The sequence below is a fragment of the Cygnus atratus genome, chromosome 2, assembly GCF_013377495.2.
Source record: "Cygnus atratus isolate AKBS03 ecotype Queensland, Australia chromosome 2, CAtr_DNAZoo_HiC_assembly, whole genome shotgun sequence".
NCBI lineage: Eukaryota > Metazoa > Chordata > Aves > Anseriformes > Anatidae > Cygnus > Cygnus atratus.
The window spans coordinates 155,737,750-155,762,577 of NC_066363.1; the positions used below are offsets into that span (position 1 = coordinate 155,737,750).

The window sequence follows — 24,828 nt, forward strand, 5'->3', positions numbered from 1 at the left end:
TTCTAAGGCCATGTGTGAAGGCATCCTCTCCCATTATGGAGAAGGCCAGAAAAAGAAATGAAAACACAAAAACGTCTTTAATTTGGTTCTCTGTAATCAAGTTATCACTGATTTAACAAATCACATCTTGATGCTTATGACCTGCTCTTTCTCCTTTGCTAGGACCAGCTCAACAACTGTATTGACGTTAGAGGTCTGAAATGAGCAGAGAAAACTGCTTCCAGGAGGTAAATTCTCAGTGCAGTCCACAGCCAAGCAGCCAAAGTGCTCCTCTTTCTAGAAGACCATGTTCCTAATGATCTGTGTGCTGCACAGAAAATGTATCAACCAGGGCAGAAATTTAGAGTGTTTTGCTCTATCTCAGGCTGTTGAGGGCCTTTAGAATGCCGTCAATATACCATCGGTAAGTCCGCATATGCACATTCAAAGAAGTACAAAAATGCACCAAAAAGTGTCAAGAGATCCAAAAGAGACATAGCATCAACACACACTCACAAACACACACATACACACACGCTTCTGTCTGAGCAGGAAGGCTCAGTCTCCAAAGTAGGAATCACAATTTAATTTCAACATGTATGTGTGTTTGGAAGAAATCCAAGAATTTCCATATAAACTCCTTAGGTCCCAAACTGAACACTTTTGTCCCTGTTTCTCATAGATGAACAGTTTGTTGAAGAAATTGCACCTTGAAGAGACAGTATCCACATTCTTTTGGCCTACTGGAAACAACTGTTAAGCCCCCCTCCCATTCCCCATTGACCTATCCAGCTCCAAATAATTTCCTTTGCCATTATATCACTAGGATCAAAAGTTTTAGTCAATACTCCTCAATGGCAACAAACAGCCACACAAATCTTAACAAGTCAAGGGAAGAGGAAAAAGAAAACATTTTTTTCCTTCCACAGTTCACTCCTGACCTTGCAGAAAAGTAACAGCTGGATTACTGGTTGTATAGCATATTATAAGAAATTTACATTCTGTAAAAGAAATACAGATTAGGTTTGCATTGTAAAAAATGATACAGTCTCTCATCGTTTCTGCTTATTAGCTTGTTAAAAAGGTTAGTAGTAGACAGGACTCTTTCTGGAACGTATACTAGTTCTTTTTTCATACAGGGTTCAACCCAAGAGTACTGACACCCAAACCAACTTTGGGTGGACTAACCAAATTTGTTAATATTGAAGACTAAAAGAGAGGTTCCCAGAGTGGTACCGAGGAAATGACTTAATAAAGCCTACTGCTAGAGCAGCCGAGTCTCAACCCTCTTGTAACTTGGACATTTGGATCTCCATCTTGTTATGCAGTCAGCGTACGTATCCTCCAGTATCTGCATAATATTCCTGCACTGACAACTTATACAGAAATTATATGACACAATGTAAATGCAGCTGAACAGTCAAAAAGGAGGTAAACTGGCAAGAGGAGATCACTGAGTTGTGTTGAGCGTACCAGCAAGTGGTGACCACGCCAGACTCTGTAGCTCTAATCTTCATAGGAGAATAGAAACAGCACAGTTTCAACAATGAAATTTCCCACTGCTGCCTCTGACTGCAGTATGGAAGTGAAAAGATATGCTAAGAAGGAGCAATGTGATAACCATCTTTGCTAGAAAATGTATGTGACAGGAATTCTACAACGAAAAGAGTAGGCACATGGAAAGAGATGTCATTAAAAAACAACTGGGGCTGAGATGCTGAAGAATGTGAAAGGAGTGTCCAGTGAAAAAAAAAAAAAGAAATCACAACTAACTGGGCGTTTTTAAAAGGATCTCACATATATGTCTTCAATCCTCTGTTCCCTTAGCCAATCCTTTGGCAAAACTGCAGCTTCCCAGGGCAACCAGAAGAATGTTCCAGTAGCCCTGATCACAATGAATAGCTGTGAGCTGCCCAACAGACCCATTTGGATGACTTGTGAAGAGAAGATATGAGATGTGCCCACGTCACTGTTCAGAAAGGGCTCTCCGAATAACAAATCAGAGAGATTAAAGAAGTGTACTAAATCCCTTAAAGGAAACACTAGAAGAAATGGCTACGGAGCTATCTGAAAGCTCTGCCACCAACACAACAGAAACTCTGGCTCCTTAGTGACGTTGAGAAGATTTGATTTCATTTCCTCTAACAGGTGTAGTGCCTCAAGAGAAGTCACATTATACCTATACCAATGACTGCCCTGAGTCATTTATTGAAATCCAAGCTCAAACAAGGAGGAAAAAAAAATAAAAAATTAAAAGATGCCTCCTCCTATTTTTCAAAGTACAGATTGCTTGAGTGTTATTTTTTTCCCCCGTTTACAGAATATTGCAACACATTTTTCTAAGTTGAACACAAAACAATGAAACCCACCATGCACTAGTTTCACGGTCCTAGACAGACCCTTGCTTATAAATCTTTGCAACTCACCTGTGACGGGGGTAAGCAGTATTATTCATATTTTATAAAAGAAATGCAGATGGTCCTAGTCTTGGTTTCCAAGAAGAATGCTGCTCTGAGCTCTTGCCCAGTGTGTAAGCTAGAAATGAATCCTGTCCTCCTTCACCCTCACCCAGAGGACAGGCAGAAATCGACTCTGTTACTCTGCCTTCTGTAACCTTGCTCAGACAGGGGTTGGGAGAAGGATATGCCATAGTGTCAGCTCCCTCATCAATCCAGCTTGCGATGGAGAAGCTCAGCTGTACCTTCTCCATTCCACTGGTGATCCAGACGTGTTTGCACATACATCCAGCAACCCATCCCTGTGCTCATCCCTGCCTTGCTGCCAACTTTGGGCTCTCTCTTCAAAGCATAATCCTTCCCAGACAGCACAGCTGAGACCTTTTGGCCGTGCTCCAAAGGGTACCAGAACCATGCTCCATTCTGAAATGCAGCCCCTTACAGCCCACCTGGGTCATGCCATCTCTCTAAGACACACCACTGGTTCTTTTCTCTACAAGACAAAAATCAAGCTCAAAGACATTTAAGCACCTATTTAGTTCAGTGGGAATTGAGGGCCTAACTCCATATATTAGATCTGAGCTAAAATCCTTTCCCCAGATACTTCCAGTCAACATGCCAAGATGATGTTTGTCAGTAGGACAACGTCGCATGACCTCCGTGTCAGCAGTGCCACTACTAAGCAGGCCTTTTGGAAATCATTTTGTAGACTTCAGATTTCAGACTCTGGGAGGCCAAAATCATTTACACACTGTACTTCAGCTAATCTAATTAAATAATGTTATCAAATTAATTAGCGTCTTAACAATAATTATGATTAAGGAGCTGCATACCAGTGCTGCAGGGAGAGAGAGAGAGAGCAGTAAGGAATTACCATTATTTTTCTAAAGGTCAATTTTGATTATGTTTGGACACGAAGGAACTGTCCAAACACAGTCAATACAAAAAGGCTTCTTTACTGTACCACGACCTCCCAAACCCAGCTGGAGCAGCTTAGCATTTCCCACACATTTCTACAAAACTGCTCTGGGATATAATATCACAGATGGGCAAGGAGACCCCAGTCCAAGCCTTTCTGAGCAGTACAGATTTGCCACAGGCAATAGGGAGGATGGTGCAACTGATCTCTTCCAGGAACAGGAGAGGGAAGAGGCTCTAGAAGACACAATTTTCACTGCTCCCTGTTCAACATCAACATTAGTAATGTGGTCTCACTAATGACAATCCACTCCACCATGACCCTGTTATGCTCCATCCTTCCCACATCTCCTGCGACTCCTGCCTGGGAGGATGATGGCAGATGGATAGCAAACAGGCTACACCCAGAAGACCCATGGCTTGTCCTTAATTTGAAACCACACCACAGACCTTACCAATGATCTACAGACAATGAGTAAACCACTGTGTCTCTTTGCATGCTCAAATCATCTGTGCTTTCTGCTAGTGCCCAGGCCTTCCCCCAGACAAACTCCCAAATTCTCCTCCCAGGCCAGTAAGTTGCATCCCAGTTAGGGTACAAGTAGATTTCACCCATGCAGGTTTGTGCACTTTACGTTTCCTATTTGATTCCCCGCATATTGTTTTTAATCTATCTGTAGATTTCTTTTGTCAGTAGTAATTAGAGTGGAACATTTCCTTCCCCAGGGTGCAGTTCTGTAGCATAATGCTTTTCATTAATACATGATAGGGGAAAGTACAGAATGTGGTGATCTTGGGTTTGAGCATACGTTTACGAAATGGCAAGCTAATGAGTTAATGTCTGGGTAGAGAATGGGGAGGGCGTATGGAGAAAGCCGGAGGGCCACTGTCTGTGCAATGGATCTTTCTTCTAGCCTCAAGTGTAGTGCTCTGGATAGAGCAATTACTGCAAGCTGTTCCACAGACCAGATAAACGATGAATCAAAGCCAGGCTAGCGGTATCAGAACTCATGCATGAGGAAGATGCATTATAGAGCATAGTTTCAATTATTATATTTGCTAGCTTCACTTGTGAATTAGCCAGCTATGATAAATGTTATCATGCTGCTGTTTGCTCTGCATTTCTCAAAGTGAACTAAAACACGACAGAGCTTGGAACTGTGAATATTAATTACCAATAAAATTGCAGCATTAATCTCTCTTCTCTCTCTTTTTTTCTTTTCTTTTCTTCTGATGTGTTGTATTAATATATGGCAGCAATTCTTACATGGTCAGAAAGTAAGGTGAGGGAAGACTCTGGGATATTTCTTAATTGCAGCATTCACAAAAGGAGAGAAAATTGAAGGCTGAAGGCCCCAGAGATAATATTTCCAGCCTAAAATTAGCAGACAGCTTTGGTTGCCTGGATTCCGTAAAGCAGAATACAGTCACATAAGTTATACATGTTGACTGCTGTCTTCAGGTCTTTCTACTCTCACCATTAAGTTTAGGAAAAATTGTTCACGGCAAGCACTGGTTGAAGATACAGATATCATATCTTAAGAGTTAAACAGAGGCTTACATTCTAATTTCAGTGGTGTGTAAATCTGGACTCATTGTATTGCACCCAAATCAGTTAGGTTACCATATTGGAAAAGTGCATTAGAAAAAATTACCCCTAAGCACTTTGATTTCTCTGTAGTTTACCAATTCACGGCAATATAAAGCCACCAACTTCAGAGGATAGTCCAGCAAGGGTCAGCTCAGCAGCTACAACATCCACCAAGGACATGAGCAAACCCAACCATCATGCGTTTACCATGTCTGCATTCTCCAGTGTGCACAAGGAGTAACTTTGTGGAGCTCCCAGTGTAAAGATGCAAATGCTGAAAGCTCTATAATTTAAAGCTTCGTGTTGGACTTTCCCCCAAAGGAATACCGCTGTGTACATGTACATGACTTGGAAATTTGTGCAAAGAACAATACTGTTTGACTGAGAATCAATCAGAGGGGTTGCAGAAGCCCCTTAGGGGAAAAGCAAAAACTGAGAACAATCACTGAAAATTTTCCAAAGAAATTAAAGACTTAGGGCCAGTCTGAATAAGTTTAGCTTTAGTACAGCTTCTGCTAGCTTCAGAGAAGGTTCTGCCACTACAGACTCTAGAGTAGCAAAGAGTCTGCTTACATCCCACTGAGCCCTTCTTGCGCTTAGGAGCACCAGTATAACAAAATAGCATCACTAGCAAAATATATCACAGGGATCAGCACTGCTCAGGACGGGCTGGCTGAATAATATCTTGGTTTCAACAAAGACAGCAGCAAAAACCTAACTGGAGAATCAGGAGCACCATGAATCTCATCAGCAGTAACCACTGAAATACTGTCAGTGCAGGACTGCACAACACCTTTAAATCAAATATATCTCCAGGGGGTGTGCAGGAGTGAGGACACCTCCATGGAGCCCAATTTCATCGTCCTGAACACTTCTCTGTGATCACCAAAAGCAGCACATCAGCTCTCCAGTTCCTGACACGCTCAGATATGGGTTGGGAAACAGGTGTGGTGAGGTGACAACAAGATAATTGCTGACAGTTATCAACAGTTATCAATTGTTGATAACTGTTGATAATGCTCAGGCTAATAAGGCTAAGCATAAACCATATCTGAGCAGAGAGCATCTCCCAGACTAATTCTATCCAGATAAAAGCTCAACAGTCTTCAGTATCACCTCACTGTGATTTCAACTGGAAATAACATTAAGTACTCTTCCTGTTGAGAACATTTTAATTTTTTTGCCTTGCTACTACTTGGGTGAAAGTTCTTCTGCCATGTTCATTATCTACATCTTAAATAATTGCAAACTGCATTTTGGCAAAGGCTCCCGTCAGTTTTGATGGCTATAATTCAGTCTCTGAGCTCAGATTAACTAGCATAAGAGTCCCAGAGTGCCTTCCATCTGTAATCAATTTCTCTGTGTCCAATGTCATTATTCTATTTATTTTTATTTTGGTGCATCATTATGATGTCTAATCCTTTTCATACGGTTTATCTTGCTGAAGTTCCCAAAATAAAGTTTGATATTAAAGTTAGATGACAGGCAGGCTAGTTAGAAAGGCAATATTTCTTTTTGAATTCTGTGAGCATTATGCACTTCTAGTTGATGAAAGTAGTAGTGGTGTGATTCTCATTGTAATTTGTGCAATATTCCAGTCAATAATAGTGTCTTGTTGAAATATGCATTAAAAAGTCCATAACATTACTGTAATGGACACACTCCAACACGTCTCTCTGGTCTGGCTTCCTCATAAAGATTTTAAATGACTGTCTTAATTGGATCCTAATATTAACAGGAATATTACATAAAGCTAAATGAAGACATAAACTTCAACAGAAAGCTACTTCCACCCAGGCCCCTGCCCTCTGGTCTGCACACACCAAATCATTCTGGAACATTTCCCTTCTCCATCCTGGTTCCACTGACCGCTTTTTTTAAAGCTTTTAGCAACAAATGAGTCTTTTTTCCACATCAAAAACCTTCATATTTGTCAGAGAAAACATGAAATTACTTTGCTCAAGTTGAATTTGCAATAATCTTGATTATTTCCCTGGCATTTCTTCGATCGAAGCATAGGAAGCTAATGAAACCACCTACATTACAGTAGACATTACAGTAGATTAACATAGTCACTTCCCTCTTTATTTTTTTTTTTTTTAAATGTTGCTAATGTTGTCCTAATAAGCTATTACAGAGGAGTCCAAACTGAGGTCTATTGCTGAGGATCACTGTCCATCTTCTCCATTCATTAACAACCAGGAATTTATTTGGAATCCTTCATCCAGACATCATCAGGTAACCTCCAGACACCCCTTCCAAAAATGTCCCCTTCGTTTTTGTAAAGCACAAATATGTACAAAGTTCTGGCAAAGCAGCCCCAGTTAGATCAGTGGTTATTTTCCTTGTGCAGTAATGAAGAGCAAGAAGAGTTGTGCCTGTGTGGCTCTATTGTTTCCTCTTTCGTTTCCATATCACAGCATGCTCAGTCAAAGCTATTTTGGTGCTTCACTGATCAAACTGATTTTTTCCTTTGATGATAATATGAAATATGATAGGATAATGGGGTTGTTATATAATCAAAGTCGACAGCAGGGAGCTAAATTTGTGTTGTTTTGATGAACAGCACATTAGTGAGACATAAATAGATTAATCTGATTTATTATTATTATTTCGAATGCTTAATAATAGGGGAAATGAGACTCTGGGGAATGAGAGTGCATCACAAAGTGATAGCAAAAGTCTCTGTGCTATGGAAACATAGGTTAGGTATTTTGGATATTAGAATGTATTGTCATAAGTGGCACCACTACTACCTGCTTCAATCTCAAAATTTCAAGAAAATAGGTGTATTTCGGAAGAGTCAGTAGAAAGCAAGAAAAGCTGTTCTTAAAGAACTAATATCTTAAGTAGAATAAAATAGTAATGTACCAAAGAAAATATGCCGTGAAAAGTGGCATTGTAAGAAGAAAGTTGGTAGGGCAATAAGTAGCCAGACATGGAGCAGACAAAAATCAGCTCAACTTTCACTGACTGATTTTACATGTTTTAGTGAAAAGCTGGGGTTAACCTTGGAGAAAAGCTACTCTTTCAAGATACTGCATGTTCCAGTTACAAACAGCTCAAGTCAATATTCGTGCATCAGTCAAGAACCACAAAAACAACAAGAGAGAAGCATTTTCAGCATATTTTGCTTGGTTTACTGATATGTGCGCACAAGAGTTCTTGTATTTGTGGCTGCTCACAAAAGTCCTGCAGGAGCTCATACAAGTGTATGGAGGTCTGCAAAGGAAATGTCTTGCCTATTCAAAATCTTATGTGCACCAAAAATATAGACGGGACAGAACTGTGAGTTCTACAGGCAGAAGGTAAAAATAAATTAAATTAAAAATATTTCTAAATCCTAAGGAAGGCAGATATATTTTCTAAAATGCTTTCCAACGTACAAACTCCCTACATCCTTTAGACTCAGAAGTATCACTACAAACATTTACTCTGGCTCCATCATATCAACACACGTAGATTTCTTCAACCAAATCCATAAACTTTGACTAAGCTAAACTAGAGTTTTTAGAAAGCCATTGAGTTTTAATGCAAAGATTAAGTGGCAGACAACCTATGACCCCCTAGGTAAGTTGCTCCCCCGGTTAAAATACCCCGTGCTAAAATTTACTCTTTGTTTAACTTCATTTATGGTTCCAGAGGGGAAATTAAGTAACAAATCAACTAGAACATGTAACAGCTTTTAATTTCTGGAGTCCATCAAGATTTATAGAACATTCAAAATTATTTTATATGCAGCAGAAATAGAATTTTCCTCTTTTCTTAAAGAAAAAAAAAAAAGCTAACCAATGCTTTTTAAAATGCAACTTTGTTTTTCACAAAACTGTTCAAAGTTTTGACTCAACGTCCTGTTACAAAAGTTCATTTTTAATAGGCAGATAGAATTTCACCCTCCTGAAATCTGCAAAATCCCAGACTCTTCCTGCTTTACCCGTGTCAAATATACTCAGCACTTGTACATGATACAGACATGTACATATTTTTTCTTATCTCCTTAGCAGGAAAAAAACCCTACAGTTATTTGCAGTCCTGGAATGCCATCAGCAATGGCACTATGAAAGTGAATTTTGACACCACGATGAACCCTATGGGCCACCCTCCAGAAATCAGTTTCTAGGTAGCTTTCACAGGGGTTGTTTAATACATCCTGAAACTGCTTTTCTAGGTATGCTTGCTTCAACACTTTTGCCATCAGCATTTGCCTTAGGATATGGTAACAGCAGCACATCATTAATGCACCCAGCTTGCTCTCCAACTATGCTGAAGGATGTTATACCCACATATTAGGTTGGAAAAGTCCATCTCATCTATCCTCATTAAGAATTATAAGTTAATTTTTCACTCATTTTAATGGACTTTTGCATGCCACAGCAATTTAAAATCCAAAAAGAAGTTGCATAGGGAAGTCAAAGTTATGGATCCTTGCTTTTCATTTACTCGTTGAAATACAAATATCAAAATTAGGGAGAACATGAAGATATAGTTAATATAGTTATAGTTGATATAGTTAATAATTTAAAGTCAGGGAGAACAGAGAAGGAAGGACATTCCTTCTTTCTCCCTATTAATGCTCTTAATAGATGCATCTTTGATAGTATACCAACATCCATCAGCACACAGAGCTTAGAGCTGGGGTTTGTGTGAAAACAGACCATCTACTTAAAATATATATATAAAAAAAGGACGATTATTGCTTTTACAATGAGAGCACAAAATGGTAGAATCAGCAGGAAGTGACTAGTGCCAAAAAAAGATAGGTTTTGTATGGTGAATTAACATGGAAGGCAATTTAAAAGATAGGATTAAATCAGAGACAATGGTGCAGGTTTATAAAACTCCCAGTCCTACCCCCGTCAAATCAAAGATAAATCTCCCAAAGCACTAAATCTCATGTAATCATTGCAAATTCCTGTTGTCTTAAAAGGGAGCTGGATTAGGCCTCTAATTTGGTTCTGTAAAGTCTGTTTGGTCCGGATGAACAACCGAGCAAAGGACAATTGCCAAGGAACAACTCTACAACTTGGTCTCAACATTGTCTACTACAGCTTGCCAATGCAATCACTCCCAATGTTACCCTCTAAACACTGGAGTAAAACTGCTTTTGACCACTACTGCGAAATGCATTTTGCCTTTCTGCCTAGCAAAAAAGCAATATCACATCTAATCTCACAAGTTCCCAGTGAGCCAAACACAAGATACTGTCCCTTGAATTCTTCCTGAGACCAACAAAGGCTTTCCATTATTTACAAATCAAAAGGATTTAGAGACAATCATCTTTATTTTTTTTTATTTAAAACAAGGAATGCCCTGTCACTATTATATAAGAAAAAATATACATCCACCTATTTATACCCATCCTAATCCAAGCATTCAAAAAAAATATAATTCCTATTCATGCAGATAATTGCTGCACAATAAAATAATAATAAAATAATAATAATATTTTTATAAATAAAATAAAAACAAAATACACTCTCTAGTTCCAACAGTTCTCCCAATTGCTCTTAAAAAAAATTCCACTTGCAAATTGTTGGAACAATTTCAAATGATGAAAGTAAATATAGTTAAATCAACAGGATTACTTGCTTTTGATTATTAATTCCATTGCTAGTTTTTCTTGTGTTTTTATAATGCATACCAGTTTTACAAAGTGCATGCTTTATTTTATTTTTTTTTTTAATTTTGAACTGGCAAGCTAAAATGATCCATCATTTCCTGCCTTTTTGTAATGTTAATACAATCTAAAATCTAGCATTAAAAAAAGTTACCATGATACACCTGGTATATTGACTGCTTATGGCGCATGCTTGTCTTGGCAAAAAAGGAAACAAATTGGCTCCCCTCCCCACCTCCCCGTTCTTTTTGGAAGCAATCTAAAAAGTTAAAAGCAGGCTGGAACACAATTGCCTCAAGGGGAAAAAAATAATACCTGATGCTTTAATTTTGTCACATGGCACTAGTTGTGGAATTGCACGCGCACACACCCACCCACACGCACCCAACACGCACGCAAGCACGCACGCTGCAACCTGCTCGTGAGGAAAATAGTTTATTAGGTCAGGAGTGCCAGTGGCACATGAAGGCTCCCAGCTGTGTGTGCAACTTTGGATTTGGTACCAACTTCACGTCACCTTGAATCCTCTGACATCCACCGAGGGGGTAATGTAAGGCATACTTTGCTGGAACAGTAATAATCCATGCTTCATGCTCAAGAGCTGAGTCTCAGAGGAGGACTGGCTTTCTCTACTCCCTTCGGCCTCGCTCCGTCTCACTCAAGGAAAACAACAAAACAAACAAAAAAAACACAACAAAACAAAACAACAGAGAAGAACTGGGGAAAACAAGGAAAGCAAAAGAAGACAAATCACTTTAAATGGACTTTCGCCTTCTCATCAGCCTGTGGTTATCTGTAAAGCTGTGCAACCCAGGTGAGATGGAGCTGACAGGAGATGGGAAAAGGCTGTTTTTTAATGTGCTTGGCGAGATCTCCTCTATCTTGTAAGAGATGGAGTGAAAGTACTGGGGGTTCAGCTTCGAGCTGAACGAATTTTGGTGGGACACCACCCGGCTGGTGTACTCGTGGGACCTGTAACACATGCAGGAGCAAACTGACTGAAGGTCTGTTACTTCGGCCTTGTACCGTGGCCGACCATGCTGGGAGTCCTCTTGGATGTGGATAATCATGCTGTTGCGGTTCCCTGCCAGGGATGCCCGTTCCTCGGCATCCCGCCTCTCGTCCTCGCTGTTCATGGTTAAGAACCTGAGAACAACCAGATTTAGAAATGCCCCAATGACTGTCAACCCCACTAGAATGTACATAAAGCTAAAAGCCACGTAGAGAGGCTTCTTTTGAAGGGCCCCTTTGGTCTGCAGGGCCACATAGTCTCCAAAACCTATCGTAGTCAATGTTATAAAGCAGTAATAGTAAGCATGGAAAAAGCTCCATTCCTCATACTGGGAAAAGGCTGCTGCTCCAATGCAGAGTGTCCCCATGCAGGAGAAGAAACCCACAGTGACCATGTTTTCCATGGAGACCTCAGTGCTCCTCATCCCACAGCACTTTTTGATGCGTTTCAAGAGGTACTTGACAAAGGTGTTCATGCGCTCGCCCAAGCTCTGGAACATGACGAGTGTCAGTGGGATCCCCAGGACAGCGTAGAACATGCAAAAGGCCTTCCCTGCATCCGTTCCTGGGGCAGCATGTCCGTAACCTGGCAGGGGGAACGAAAAGACAGGAGAGTCAGCAAGGCAGGTGGTTACCACAGCTCCCTTTCCACACAGGCCACGTGAATCGCGGTGACTCCCGAGCTGCGGCCAGACCCAAGGCTCCAATAGCTACGAGGACATCGCAGTCACAGGATTTTCCAATCTCCTTGCTCACATCCTGTATTCGAAGCAAATATGACAGAACAACTGAGTTGTACACACAGGACTGAGAAAAACAAAAGAATGAGCAATCCATATTACTTCAAATAGCTGCAAACTCCTAAACATTGCTTTCATTTGCTGAAGAAATTTCATGTCCATCCTGCATCATTTGAGGTAGTGGAAACTTTGGAAATAGGTGGCCTCCTCCACAACATTTTTGAGAGGAGTTGGTGTAGCCCTGTCCCAAAACCAGAGTACACCGATGGCATCTAAATTCTGTGTCTGCTGGCAACAAGGAGTTAACAACATCCACAGAAACATTGATGAATGGAAGTCTTTTTAAAATTGTCTTTTTTACAGAACAAACCTTTCCCATAGGCACCCTTCTGAAGGCCACTCACTGCTGGAACACCATGGGATTTTAGGGGTTTAATACCTGCTGTAACTTTAATTACTGAAGTGTAAAGAACTTACCAGCTTCTCTTACAGTTTTACAGCTTTTTCAGCCAGTCTGGGAAAGACACTTTTGCCACGATGTTAAACTAATCCAGGACAAAGGATGTAGCATGTTTCATAGCATAGCTTACAGAAAGTAAAATCACAGCTAAACCTTCATTCTAAATCAAACAAGTGTAGGGGTTTCTATTTCAAAATGTTAATTTCAATTTTTCACATCACACTGCTTTAGAAATCTACATTTCTTACAGCTAAGATTGCAAGCGACAGTACCAAAGTCTCCAAAATAGGATGTCTGCAAGTCACCCGGCCATGATATGCATTCACCGTGTGGGTAGCACTATCTAGGCTCCCCTTAAAGTCAATGAATAGAAATCTTCACTTCCCAAACGCAGTACACCTCATCTACGCCTAGATATCTAAAACAGGTCACTAAGTTATTCTCAGGAGCCACATATTTCTCTGCAGTGATTATAACAGAAATCTCAGGACTGACCTCAGTTCAAGATTCATATGCATAAATCTAGGTATCTACGTGTGTGCTAGGCGTCCAAGCTCCCTTTATAGTCAACAAAGATTTAATGAAAACAGGCAGTAGCGAGTTATTTAACTGCCGTTCCAGCATCTGTCTACCTTATGTTGAGCTGAAATGACAGTACTGACTGCTCCATTGACTATTCACTAGGTCCCCGTTAGACTGACTAGATATCTGCTGACTACAGAAGAATTTAGACATCTACTGCACAGATAGGCAACTACATGGAAACAGCCAAATGTGGGCACCTTAGTCACAAGTAGAGCTTCACCTTCAGTGACCAGCATCAATTCAAGGTGCCTGCATTGTAGACACTGAAGGCTTAAATCCAGGTAGAGGCATCTAACTTCATTTGAGACCCCTGAGTTCACAGGATATTTATATCGGGCCAATGAAGGAAACGCAGGACATACAGCAGTCCCACGCCACTATAGATCAGAAGCTGGAGGCCAGACTTCACGTGAGATACTGCTGAGCCAGACCAGGTGAGCTTGACCACTCTGTGCAGACCATTCCCCTCGTGCTGCCCCAGCTCTGCACATCACTGCTAGGCTCAGGTTATGGACCTGCTGATCTGAAGCTGCCAAATCCTTTTTTTGAACCCCCTTGACACTACCTACCTCCCCGACCTCCTGCGGCAACAGATTCCAGAAGTGCACTCTCTTCTGTGTGAGAAAGTATTTTTTAATTTTAAGCAGATCTCTTTGTTTCAGCTAGTGCTCCGTTGCCTCAGGGCCTGATGACTTCAGCTAACCCCAGCTGTATCCCTGACCTCAGTTTTCGCCTGTCTGAAGATGAGGTGCAGAGACCAGAACTCCACAAAACCCTCAGGACATGGGCACACCACAAAGTCCGCAGTTTTGCTAGAACACCAGACAACCTTCAAAAAGAAAAGCAACAACAAGACAAAGAAAATAAGATGAATGAACCAGCAAGAATGCCCTCCAAAAAACTGTACGTACTTCCTTAGCTCAGATGCTAGTTGTTGGCAAACGGATAGGATGTAAGCACTGGTTTGAAAAGGAAATACATAAACCAAAAAAGAAAGTTATTTTCAGGTTACAAAATAAATACATTCACCTGTTCTATTGAGGAAGGTACCCTGTTTATTACAAAAAAAAAAAAAAAAAAGCAGTTTCCAAATAACCTGCAAGGGGAAGTGTCTTCCATAGACTGATGCTGGATTTGTTCCACCTGACTGTCCCTCAATAAAGGCTATAATTGCCTCTCATTACTAAGATCAGCTTTTGAACTACAGGGGTGTTAATTAAACCAGGGACATCTTCCCATTTTATAGCTTTAGTTACAGCTGATAAAGAGAAGGAAAGTTTCAGAAAATGTGATTTTCCAGATGGTTACAGAGATGGCAGTTGGTGGAAACAGCTTTCACTTTGGGTTCTAAAGAAAAGGGCTGGGGTTAAAAAAGACTTCTTTTGATATCATTATATCCCTCTCACTAAAGATATCCACAGAGACAGTTTAGGGAGATTATAAAACATTAATATTATATGCTTAGACACTATCTCACAATTGAATTTCTAAGATTCGTCACAGACTTTGTAATTAACTCAAACTCAGTTCTCATGAGATAGGACTACACTCATATCCCTGTTTTACAGATAGCAAAGCACAGACACAGGCAGGCTATAATTTTTCTCTAATTCACATAAGTAGACAAAAAATCCAGAAATTCAGATTTCTATTCTGCCCTGTGTCATACTCAGTTACCACAGTATCAGGTACATGCCTTTTACCATATTTTGACCATGAAGCTGGGGAATAGAAAGAACTTTATTCATGAAGCTGGAATAAGACCTTGCAAATAGATTCCTGTATAGGGAACCAGAGAAATACATCTCTCCAGTGCAATGCAGCTTTATGGAGTAGTCACCTTAGTCATTGCCTTCAGCAATCTAAAATGAAGGGTTTCAAAATACACAAAAGACAGAGTAAATTCTCCTTTAATTTAGCCATACAAAATCTGTCCAGTAATACACAGAACAATATATGAAAAGCAAGCTCCACCAGTGCATGCTCTCTGAAATTCAGTAAATCTCAAATTTAAAACCAAACACTGTCTTCTTAACATCAGAAAGGACCTCTGGGAAAAATGAGGTCAATAATTGCCAGAGGAAGAGGGGCACAGAGAACCATTAAGCCTGGAAAATAGCCCTCCACAGTGCATAAGGTCAGCCTCCAAGTAGTTGGGTTTTACTTGCGTCAAGGAAAGGCAGAAGCAAAAGTAACTGCTTTGGTAGCAGACTTCAGCCTCCAAAATTCAGCCTAACTTCCTCCACATGAATGTCACTGCCCTTTGCCAGAGTATAAAAAGAAGGCTCCATATGAACCGTAACAAATGCAAGACTTAAAGAGAAGTACAGAAGTTAAACATGACATTGGTATTTCTCACTCTTTGGTGACTAAGAAGAAAGACCAAAGAGAAGTCCTTTAAAAGTAGGTAAAGCAAATGCATCCCCTAGCAAGCCAAGAGGTTGAGATAACAGGAAGAAATATATATGGAGAGCTTTAAATTGAGTCACCCCTAGGTAAACACTACCTATACTACTCTAGTACACTATCCAGTTTGCTCAGGTCCCACGATACACTATTATGACCACAGCAGGCAGATTTGTCCAATATTCAATGAGATATCATTTGAATGGTCAATGACAGTCTAAATAACTTTCACCTTGATTGGAAATGATGTAATGAGTAGTCTCTTTCTCTTTTAATAACTCTCTCAGTTCCTTTGACTTTCAAGACAGAACTCATCTGGTTTGGCATGAAAGATAGTTTGGCATGAAGAAATGTCATGCCTCAGAGTGTTATTCCAATTCTGGAGTACAGAGCACCAGTCCACCAGTTATAGGAGAGCTGTGCTACAGACATCTAACAGAATTGCAGGAAGTTGTAGGCAAGAGAGTCGAAGGGTCAGAGCATGGAGGCTCTGCCTTCTTTTCCAGACCTTGAATGTTGCGAGTATATGTGACATTTCCCCCCAGTATTTAAGTACCCAGCTTCATCTTCAGGTGCTCAGGGACTTCCTAAGCCAGATACGGTTTCACTGGTTTTAGTAGTGCATAATGGATTTCTCTCCCATGAGCTTGGGCATTCCCCCTTGAACCCGTATAAACTTTCAGCACCTGCAGCACCCTGTAGCAAGAAGTCCATAGATTAACCATATCTTCTTTAAAAAATCACCATCACTTCTTTATTTTGAACTTCTCTCCCACTACTATCACCTGAATCCCCATCTCCTCTATGGAAGAGACCAGGAACAGTCATTCCCCACTAGCCTTTGTGCCACTCATGATTTTATGGACATTCTCAACACAAATGCCATGCCTTGCTAGCTTGCGCTCAGGCACTAAGTAAATATCTCTGGCACTGTACAGCCTCATGTGGGCTGACCAGCTTGCTAAGATCTACATCAGTGATCTTTGCACCACGCTCAGCTGCAGGGTATAGACAGGCCCCTAAAGTCTGTCTTGTCCTCCAACACAAATTCTCTTAAATAATACTTTTCTTCTAGAGCAAAAAGGGTCTGCATAAACAACGCCATGCTATTGCAGTGATTCAGACTAACCAGAATAAGGGAATATATAACAAAGTTAAGGCATTACTGGGAAAAATCCTGAATATTTTCAGTGTGTTGCATTTACACAGTATCCATGTCTAAGACTGGAAAATTAGCTGGGAAAAGGGATGGATTCCAGCACCAACCCATGATTATCCACGCTGTTAAACCAGCACAGTTCCCATCATGGCTTTAGCCTGGACCAACCATCACTGTCCAGGCAATGCCCATACCTGGTCTACCCATGGAGGTTAACTCTAAGCAGGGACCACTGCAGCCAAGTACCACTCCGAGGCTGTAGGGGTGTTCAGCTCTTCCTGGCATTCTCCATGCCATCAGGTCTATATGTCTTAAATCTTGAAGCAACACTGTGTTCTTTGTGAGGGACATTTTATTTCTTTTAGGAGTAGATTTCTCTGTTCGTTCATCTACACATCATTCATCCCCATGACAGACATTTGGGCCTGGTTATCTTTGTCAACAGCCTCCAGAAAGAAATGAACTACTCCATCGCCATGACTCAATCCTTTCTTACTCATGCTGGCAGCGACTCTGGACGTGAGATAACAAAAAGACGATAATGGCACCTGTTCCTCAGATGGGCAAGCACAATTCAGATGAAAACATCTTCCTGATGTCACACGTTCACTTCGTAAGTTCATCTACGTCAGGGAAACTACCACAGAAAAGAGTCTGGCTCTTTGCTGGATTTGGTGCTTGTGCTTTCAGTGGGGAGAAGAAGCAAGACTGTCTTCATGCTGTGGTAGGGATTGGGGAGATAATTCATCTAACTAACTGGTACCTACCGGTAACTCATTTTCTAGGACAAAAACATTCTCCTGCAAGGAAATTGAGAGCAAATCACTGGTGCTGGTGTACCTGGATGAAAGTAGCTGTGTTACAAACACCATCCTCCTGGCACATAATCACCGCTGTCTGCTCCCTCTTCTTTCTCCCACATGTCTGGGCTCTCCCTGAATCCTGCTGCATTTCTCCCTGAACATCTCCAGGATCCCCTTTCTCTTTCTCTCCCTTTTCAGTCAATGTCACTGCAGCACATCACCTCCATAATCTCTTTTAGTTTTGCACAGCATTCCCCTTCCATCCTGCCTAAAAGACAGTCTCTGAAGTTAGGTCAAAGCGTAATGTGTGGCTCCCTACAGGTACACAGGCCAGTATAGGATGATATCATCCTGTGCTGCAAAGATATGGACATCTTGTGGGAGGAGATAGGACATGCTAACCCCAGGTGCAACCTAAAATTTGAAATCCCTCCACAAGGCTGGCACAGCCTTTCACCTCGGCTCACCTCTGTTGTGTTATGACTGCTTCCACGTCCCGACTGCAGAGCTAAGGCCATGCCACCTTGGAAGTTACACATACTATTTTACAGTGCATTGAGACCTACAGAAGATCTATTCTGGGTATCCAAGGACTCAGTAGGTTTCTCTTGTTTTATTCTCCCCACCACAAGCACAGATGTATTTTCTTGTCAATCTTGGAAGCAAACTTTCAAAATGTTCAGGGAAGACAGCTTCAAAAGCAGGTCTGAGTGGATAGGCAGGCACACAACGCGCACACACAGTATCCAGCAGGGCAATGAGGAGGAGGAGAAATGTTTTTGCTGTGTGATCTGGTGCCTGGCAGGTCAGGGGGCAGCTGAAGCCGTTCTTTTTGTGAGTGGGAGGCCAGCCCTGACCCATGTACATCATGAGTCAGGACAGACGACTGCCTCAACATGCCTGAACTCTTGCAGATGTGATGGAGCAATAACTGAGGCCATCAGCTGGGACAGCTTTCTGCGTAGTCCTTCTGTGGGTGTAGCTTAGGAGGCAATGTGTTTCTCAGACTACCTTAAATTATAGTGGTCCAAAAGCTGCAATTTAGTTGTGTGAAACACAGCCATGCACTGCCATGCTCACTTTGGGTTCAGGGTAGGACTTGGGACTTCAGGGTTGGCGGGGTTGAGCTGGGGATCACATGCTTTGCAGTCAGGCATGCCTTGTAAGAAGGTACGCCTGTTGAAAGGCGTTCTCTTGGATTCTTAGGCAAATAATGTGTCCCAGTCTCAGTAAAGCTCTCAGTAAGGTCACATCCATGGGATATGTTGGAGAACCGCGTGTCAGAGGTTCTCAGACTCCTTAGACTGGGGCTTCTTCCTCCTTTCTTGCCTGGACTCAACCACCAACATGTATATGGGATGACCTCTCCTCTGCCCTGCTGGATGCCTACCTGGGGCAATGGGGGGAAAAATCTAAACACATTATTGGGGCAAAGTAGTTGGAAGTGCTGGTAATTCAGTTGTGTGCCCATCCGAGGTGGGTGACCAGGCCATTCCCACTGTCCCCACAGCTGGAGATTTCTGAGGACTTCTTCGCTTACCCTGGGAAAGCTTTTGTACTCCTCCCGAACCTCATACCCCGAAAGAAGACAGCTCTACCCTCTTCAGAGCTTCTGCCTGCTGGGGAAGCACAGATTTGGTCACAACATTTGGCCCTCTCAGATACCCACTGTGAGAACAGACAAGCCGACAAGTTTAAACCAAGCCATAGGAAACTTTTATTTTTCTAAATAGTTCTGGTTCAATTCTCATTGCTTGATAATGATGGAGCTACCTATATCTACTTCTCTGCCCATCTGTCTTTCTTCCCCAATAGCTTTGAAGCTGCTCATCAATTTCCACCACTTACAAGAAGCTGTAATGTGAACTTGATAGTAATCTGTTCTGTTGGGCATGCCATCTGGCCAATCTGTGTATACACACAAAAGGTCGAAAAACCCAACACACACATATGCAAACTCAGCTGCAATGTGATGAGCTCCTTGTCTGGCCAGTTACAGGAAAGAAGAAGGAGCCGGGGATCCTGTAAAGTGTTGTGAAAAGTAGGGGCATTGGAGAGATCTGGAGAAATTGGATGTCTCCACCATCTTATAAGATACCTTGCGATGCGATCGATACCTATCTGCCTGCAAGGATAAGGATATAGATAAGGGTTCAAAAAAATCAGGGAATTATATTAGAGTTCACAAGAAACCAGGCTTCACTAGTTCTGGTGCTCAGGAAAAGATAAAACTTGAAAAATGTTGCTTAAAAAAAAGACAAAGTATTTGAGAGTTCTGCATTTGTTTGGGTTTGATGTTCTTCTTTTTCTTTTGCATGTAAAACTTTTCCTTTTGTATGTGTGTATAAAATTTATACTTCAAGGGGTTTCACTAAAAAAAAAGTTCAGTAAATGAAGGAAAGTGGATATTTTCAGCCAGCTACATGAAGCCAACAACAATCTTCCTGCTCATCTGTACACTGTAGACACAGAAGACCTCATCATCTGAAACCTCCTCTTGTTGAGCTTGGACAATGTCTACTTTTACTGCTTAGAGAAGAGCAGAGTAGACTGGCACAGATTTGGCAGTGATTTGTGCCGTGCTTCTGGTGCACTGTTTCCCACCTCCTTCCAAAACCAACAGCAACTCTGTTCTGGATTTCCATCTGGTCAACAGTGGACAGTTCTTCGGACTGCAGCTGAACCTGGCCGGTTTTCTGAGGAAATCAATAGCAGTACATATCGGCAGCCAGGCAGACCAGGAGGAGAGCATTCATGCATCACAGGGACTCAGAAAGACCGATCAGCCAGTACACTGGATTCTCCTAACAGCAAGAAAAACAAACCTCCAAAGCCAAGGACAGGAAGGTTGACAGTGACTCTTTGGGTTCATATGTCTTGGGAGCTTTGTGGTAAGTACCAACTGATCAGGCTCTCTAGAGTTTGCACACCACCAGCTCAGCATAAAACTTTTGTATCTGGACCAGAGTGTGTTTTATATCCATTTGGTGCTGAGATACGTGACTGCACAAAGCCCCGTAGCATTTCTGAGTCAACATTTTCCCACTCAACTCATGCTCTCTAATTCTGACTTCCCCTGCATGCCTTTTCTCCACATCCTTCTCTCCATTTTGTTCTCTGAAACAGTCTGAGCATTGACCTGAGGCTCACATCACATCTAGTCCCAAGACAAATCATGCCCAGAACAAGATCTCAATCTGAACAGAATCGTAGCAACGACTAGGAAGAGACTTATCAGGTCATGTTATCCATTCCCGAGGGCCAGCATATGATTGTTCCCTACAATATGTTCTCCGGGGCTTTGTCCAGTTTTGTTTAAATGATTGAAATAACAGGGTTTCTGCTCTCTCCCTTAGGAAATTATTCCCCTGTCTAACAGATCCAGCTATTAAGGTTTTTTTTTTTGATATACAGCCTGTATTTTTCTATGCCATCTTTTATCACAGCATTCTTTTATCGCCCTCATTCCAACACACCCCATTTCTTCCCATCGTTATTCACTCCTTTACGCTTCTTGGAGACAGTCACAGCTTCATCCCTTAGCCAATATTAGCTATAAACAGAGCCGTTTGGGGCAAGAAAGACAACAGATGTTTTACAACATATACCTGGGTTCACATTTTGAACATCTCTTTAGAAGCAGCTCCTTATGTGGTCATTTTACACTTCTTTGAGACCCTTCCTGTTCTCCAGAAACTTTCAAGATCTCAATGCCAGAGTTGTGTGCAGTCCTGATAGACACAGGACCACAGTAGCACATTTATCAGTTCCCTGGATTGCCAAATGTCCTCTTTGGGCTTGTAAGACTGGCCACTTTCACTGTAACATAATGAGCACCCAGCACTGCAAACGTTTCCTGCTGTTGTCATTTCTTTAATCCCAAACCTTCCTTCTACTGCACATATGTGAGTGCAATACATACCATTTTTCCTCAGTCTCCTGTATAAACGACCTTATCGAGCAATTCTAATTGTTTTCTGTAATGGTGATTTTGGTTGTTTCCAGTTTGTTGGCAATGGTCTGTGAACTCTCCATGAGGGGAGATGGACAAAGGACTCACCACCTGCAGGTTTGGCAGGATGATCCAAACAGCGCTCGGGGCTCGGGAAAAAATACATCAGGAAGAAGCACAGGGGGTTATGTCTTAAGAACAGGCCAAAAATGAACAGGTTTCTTCTTCATTTTGTTCTGATGACAGAAAAAGGAGCACGAGAAATTTCTGATTTCTTTTTGTTTAGAGGATTAGTACTTTTCAAACTAAAAACATACCAAGTCTGAGCCTTCATGGGGTTAAAAGAGAAGTCTCCTTTCAGACCTGCTGAATGCCTGAGACCTCTCTCCATCTGATATCGCCAGGGCTTCAAAAGCTGGATCTCAGCAAAAATATGCTGCTAAATAAATGCTTCCCAAGGCCAGAAAGCAGCAGAGCAGCTCGAAACATCAGACACAAATCATCCCTGCCATAGTAATCACCTCCCCGGTACCTGTGATGTCGTCATCCACTGCAGCCCACGGAGCTCTGTTTGCAGATCAGCGTGACATCAGTAGCTGTCAGAGCTGGTCTGGTAAAACACAGCGCATCCTGCGAGAGACACGGGGTGGCTCTTAGAGAAGCTGTTTGGCTGTGATTTCACTGCAGCAATCGCATTTTGTCTCTACGACTCTCTTCTCGTCTGTGCAATGAAGAGATGTACAAGAGCACAGGCAGCCTGCCATGAGTTTGCCTGCCTGTTTTTTTTTTTTTTTGTCTGTTTTTTTGTTTGTTTTTGTTTTTATTTTGTGCCATGGCTGCTGCAGGTTGTTCCCACATGGGAGAATAATGGGATATTTTTCAAACTTTTAGAAAATATTAATAGGCACACGGTACTTTGAGCAGACTGTCCTTTCTGCTATGAAAGAAAGCAGGGGTTCGCCCATGCAAAAGGGCAGCTAAAGGAAGGGTTAGGGATTCCCTCCGTGCTCAACTTTGGTCCCCCCCTTGAAAAACATGACAACAAATCTGTTAGGAGACACTACTTCTGCTAACACGGATAATGTGATGTAAGCTCTGATCTGGACAAAGTTATACAGATACAAAAGCATTTCTTCCAGGGTAGTTTCTATCTTGGCATAACAGTTGAGCTTGGTGGAACCGCCAATTCTTCCCTCTTTGCTTTTCATTTTCTGTCCCTTTGTTCCTGGCCATGGTAAGGAACCAGCCGGATGGACACAAGCTTCCCTGCTTCTAGACCTTTGGAATGACAGACTTCTTTACATCACTTACAGCATTTATTGTACCCTTCTCTGAAAAAAATAGCTCTCAAACACGTATTCTGACTCTGGCTGGCCGCACTTTTGGCCAAGGCTATTTTCCCTGCAGACACTCTAATTTTCCAGCAGCTTTAGTAGCTGAAAGTTGACTTCAGTGATCTGACAGCCAAAGCAAGTGAAGTCCATCATAATTTCACCCATTACACCACATACAAAATAAGCAGTGATTCAACTGGATTTATAAACAGATTTCATCAAAGGGATACATACATTTTTTTAAATGAAAAAAAAAAAAAGAACAAAAAACCACACATTTTGCTCAAATGCTTTGGATTGAGCTTATTGTAACCTATGTAAGGTTATTTGATTTTTTTTTCTTATTCCCAAAACAGACTTCTGTTTGATAATACAAGTAAAAAGGGATGTCTCAATTTTCTTCTACAAATTTTAAGTGCGTTCTTTTGACCAACTTTGAAAAGCTGCAATAACTCAACCAAAACACTTCTGTGAAGGAAAAAGTAATTCTTATTGACAAAGTATTTTTGGAATATGATACCAAAAAAGTTAATGGTAATATACCTCCCAACTCTACCATCCTATTCAGTTTTCCATTGACCCAGTATTAACTTTGAGGTACATTTATCCTTGCACTTTGAAGACAGAAGGGCTGAGCTAAAATGTGAAGGTCAAAGTTTTGCAGCATTGGTTGGGTTTGTCTACATGAAGATCTTCTAGATTGCAGTATCAGGGTAATTACTCTGCTGCAGCTATACTGGTCTAACCTAACTTTCTAGGTTGGCACTTTTATATGAAGTCACCTCATCTTTTTTTTTCTTTTATTCTTTCTTTTTTTTCTTTTTTTTTTTTCCTAATAGCAACATTTATCTCAACTAAGCAAGCACATACCAGGAGTGTAGACTGCTGGACCAAGATGAAAACGGAGCCATTTCTCATGGGATTCTGTCCCAGCCAGCAGAAACTAAGAGCAATCATGTGTTTTAGAAACTTGAGACCAAGAGATACCAAACCCAGAACTTGATTTCACATACAATGAAAATCTCCTTCCTAAACAGATGGAGCTCCACCTCAGTTAGGAGTGTTGACTCCACTAATCAAGCTGTAAGGCTGTCCCTAAACTCATTGCTCTTACAGATAAAAGTCTCCCTATTTCCAATCCAAATTTGTTCGTGGTTTGTTCTTGTAAAAATAAAGCCATTAACTTGAACAGCTCTCCTCCTAGCTTGTCTTCCCTACTCCCATAGCAGACATATCCCAACAGACTTTTTTCCCCCTAGAATGAGTAAACCAGCCTCTGCTAGTCTGTTGCATTAGACAGTTTCCCCTTCATAGCATTCTGAGTCTATTCAGCTTTAATTCAATTTTCCTGTACACCAAGAACCCGAATTTAGACACAGAAACACAGAAATTCTGTGCTTCATTTGTGCAGACTTTGGTTAGTATTTCATATAATTTTAGATAGATCTTGGAGATAGCACTGACGTGAACTATGAAATTTGAAAATTGAAAAGTGCTGAATCCTGAGCCTATCTGTCTTTGCATCTCAATACTAAAAAATCCATGAGATCTTATTTTGTCTCACAAAATAATATGAATAATATGATGAAAATAGACTGATCTTTCTTGGTGACCATGAAGTCACAGCACTGTAACTCGAGTACACAAGAGTTTTTTGTTTAACTAAAAACAAGCATTTGAACTAAGCTCCCTGTTAGCATTAAACAGAAGGATGCTAAGAAGAAACTTCCCATATACTGCAAGCAAGTCTCCAACAAACGACCCATGAAAAGCAGGATGGGGTTCATGTGGACTACGGAGTCCTGAAGCTGACAGGC

The 24,828-nt window shown here is 41.3% G+C and overlaps 1 protein-coding gene across 1 annotated transcript in view; it reads right to left on the reverse strand.

The window, feature by feature from the left end:
- Positions 1–11,316: 11,316 nt before the first annotated feature.
- Positions 11,317–24,828, reverse strand: part of KCNK9 (potassium two pore domain channel subfamily K member 9) — an 86,120-nt gene continuing 72,608 nt past the window's right edge. Inside the window, exon 2 of the mRNA XM_035561695.1 lies at positions 11,317–12,158. Coding sequence (XP_035417588.1) covers positions 11,317–12,158 — 842 coding nt within the window. The remainder of the gene's footprint in view (positions 12,159–24,828) is intronic.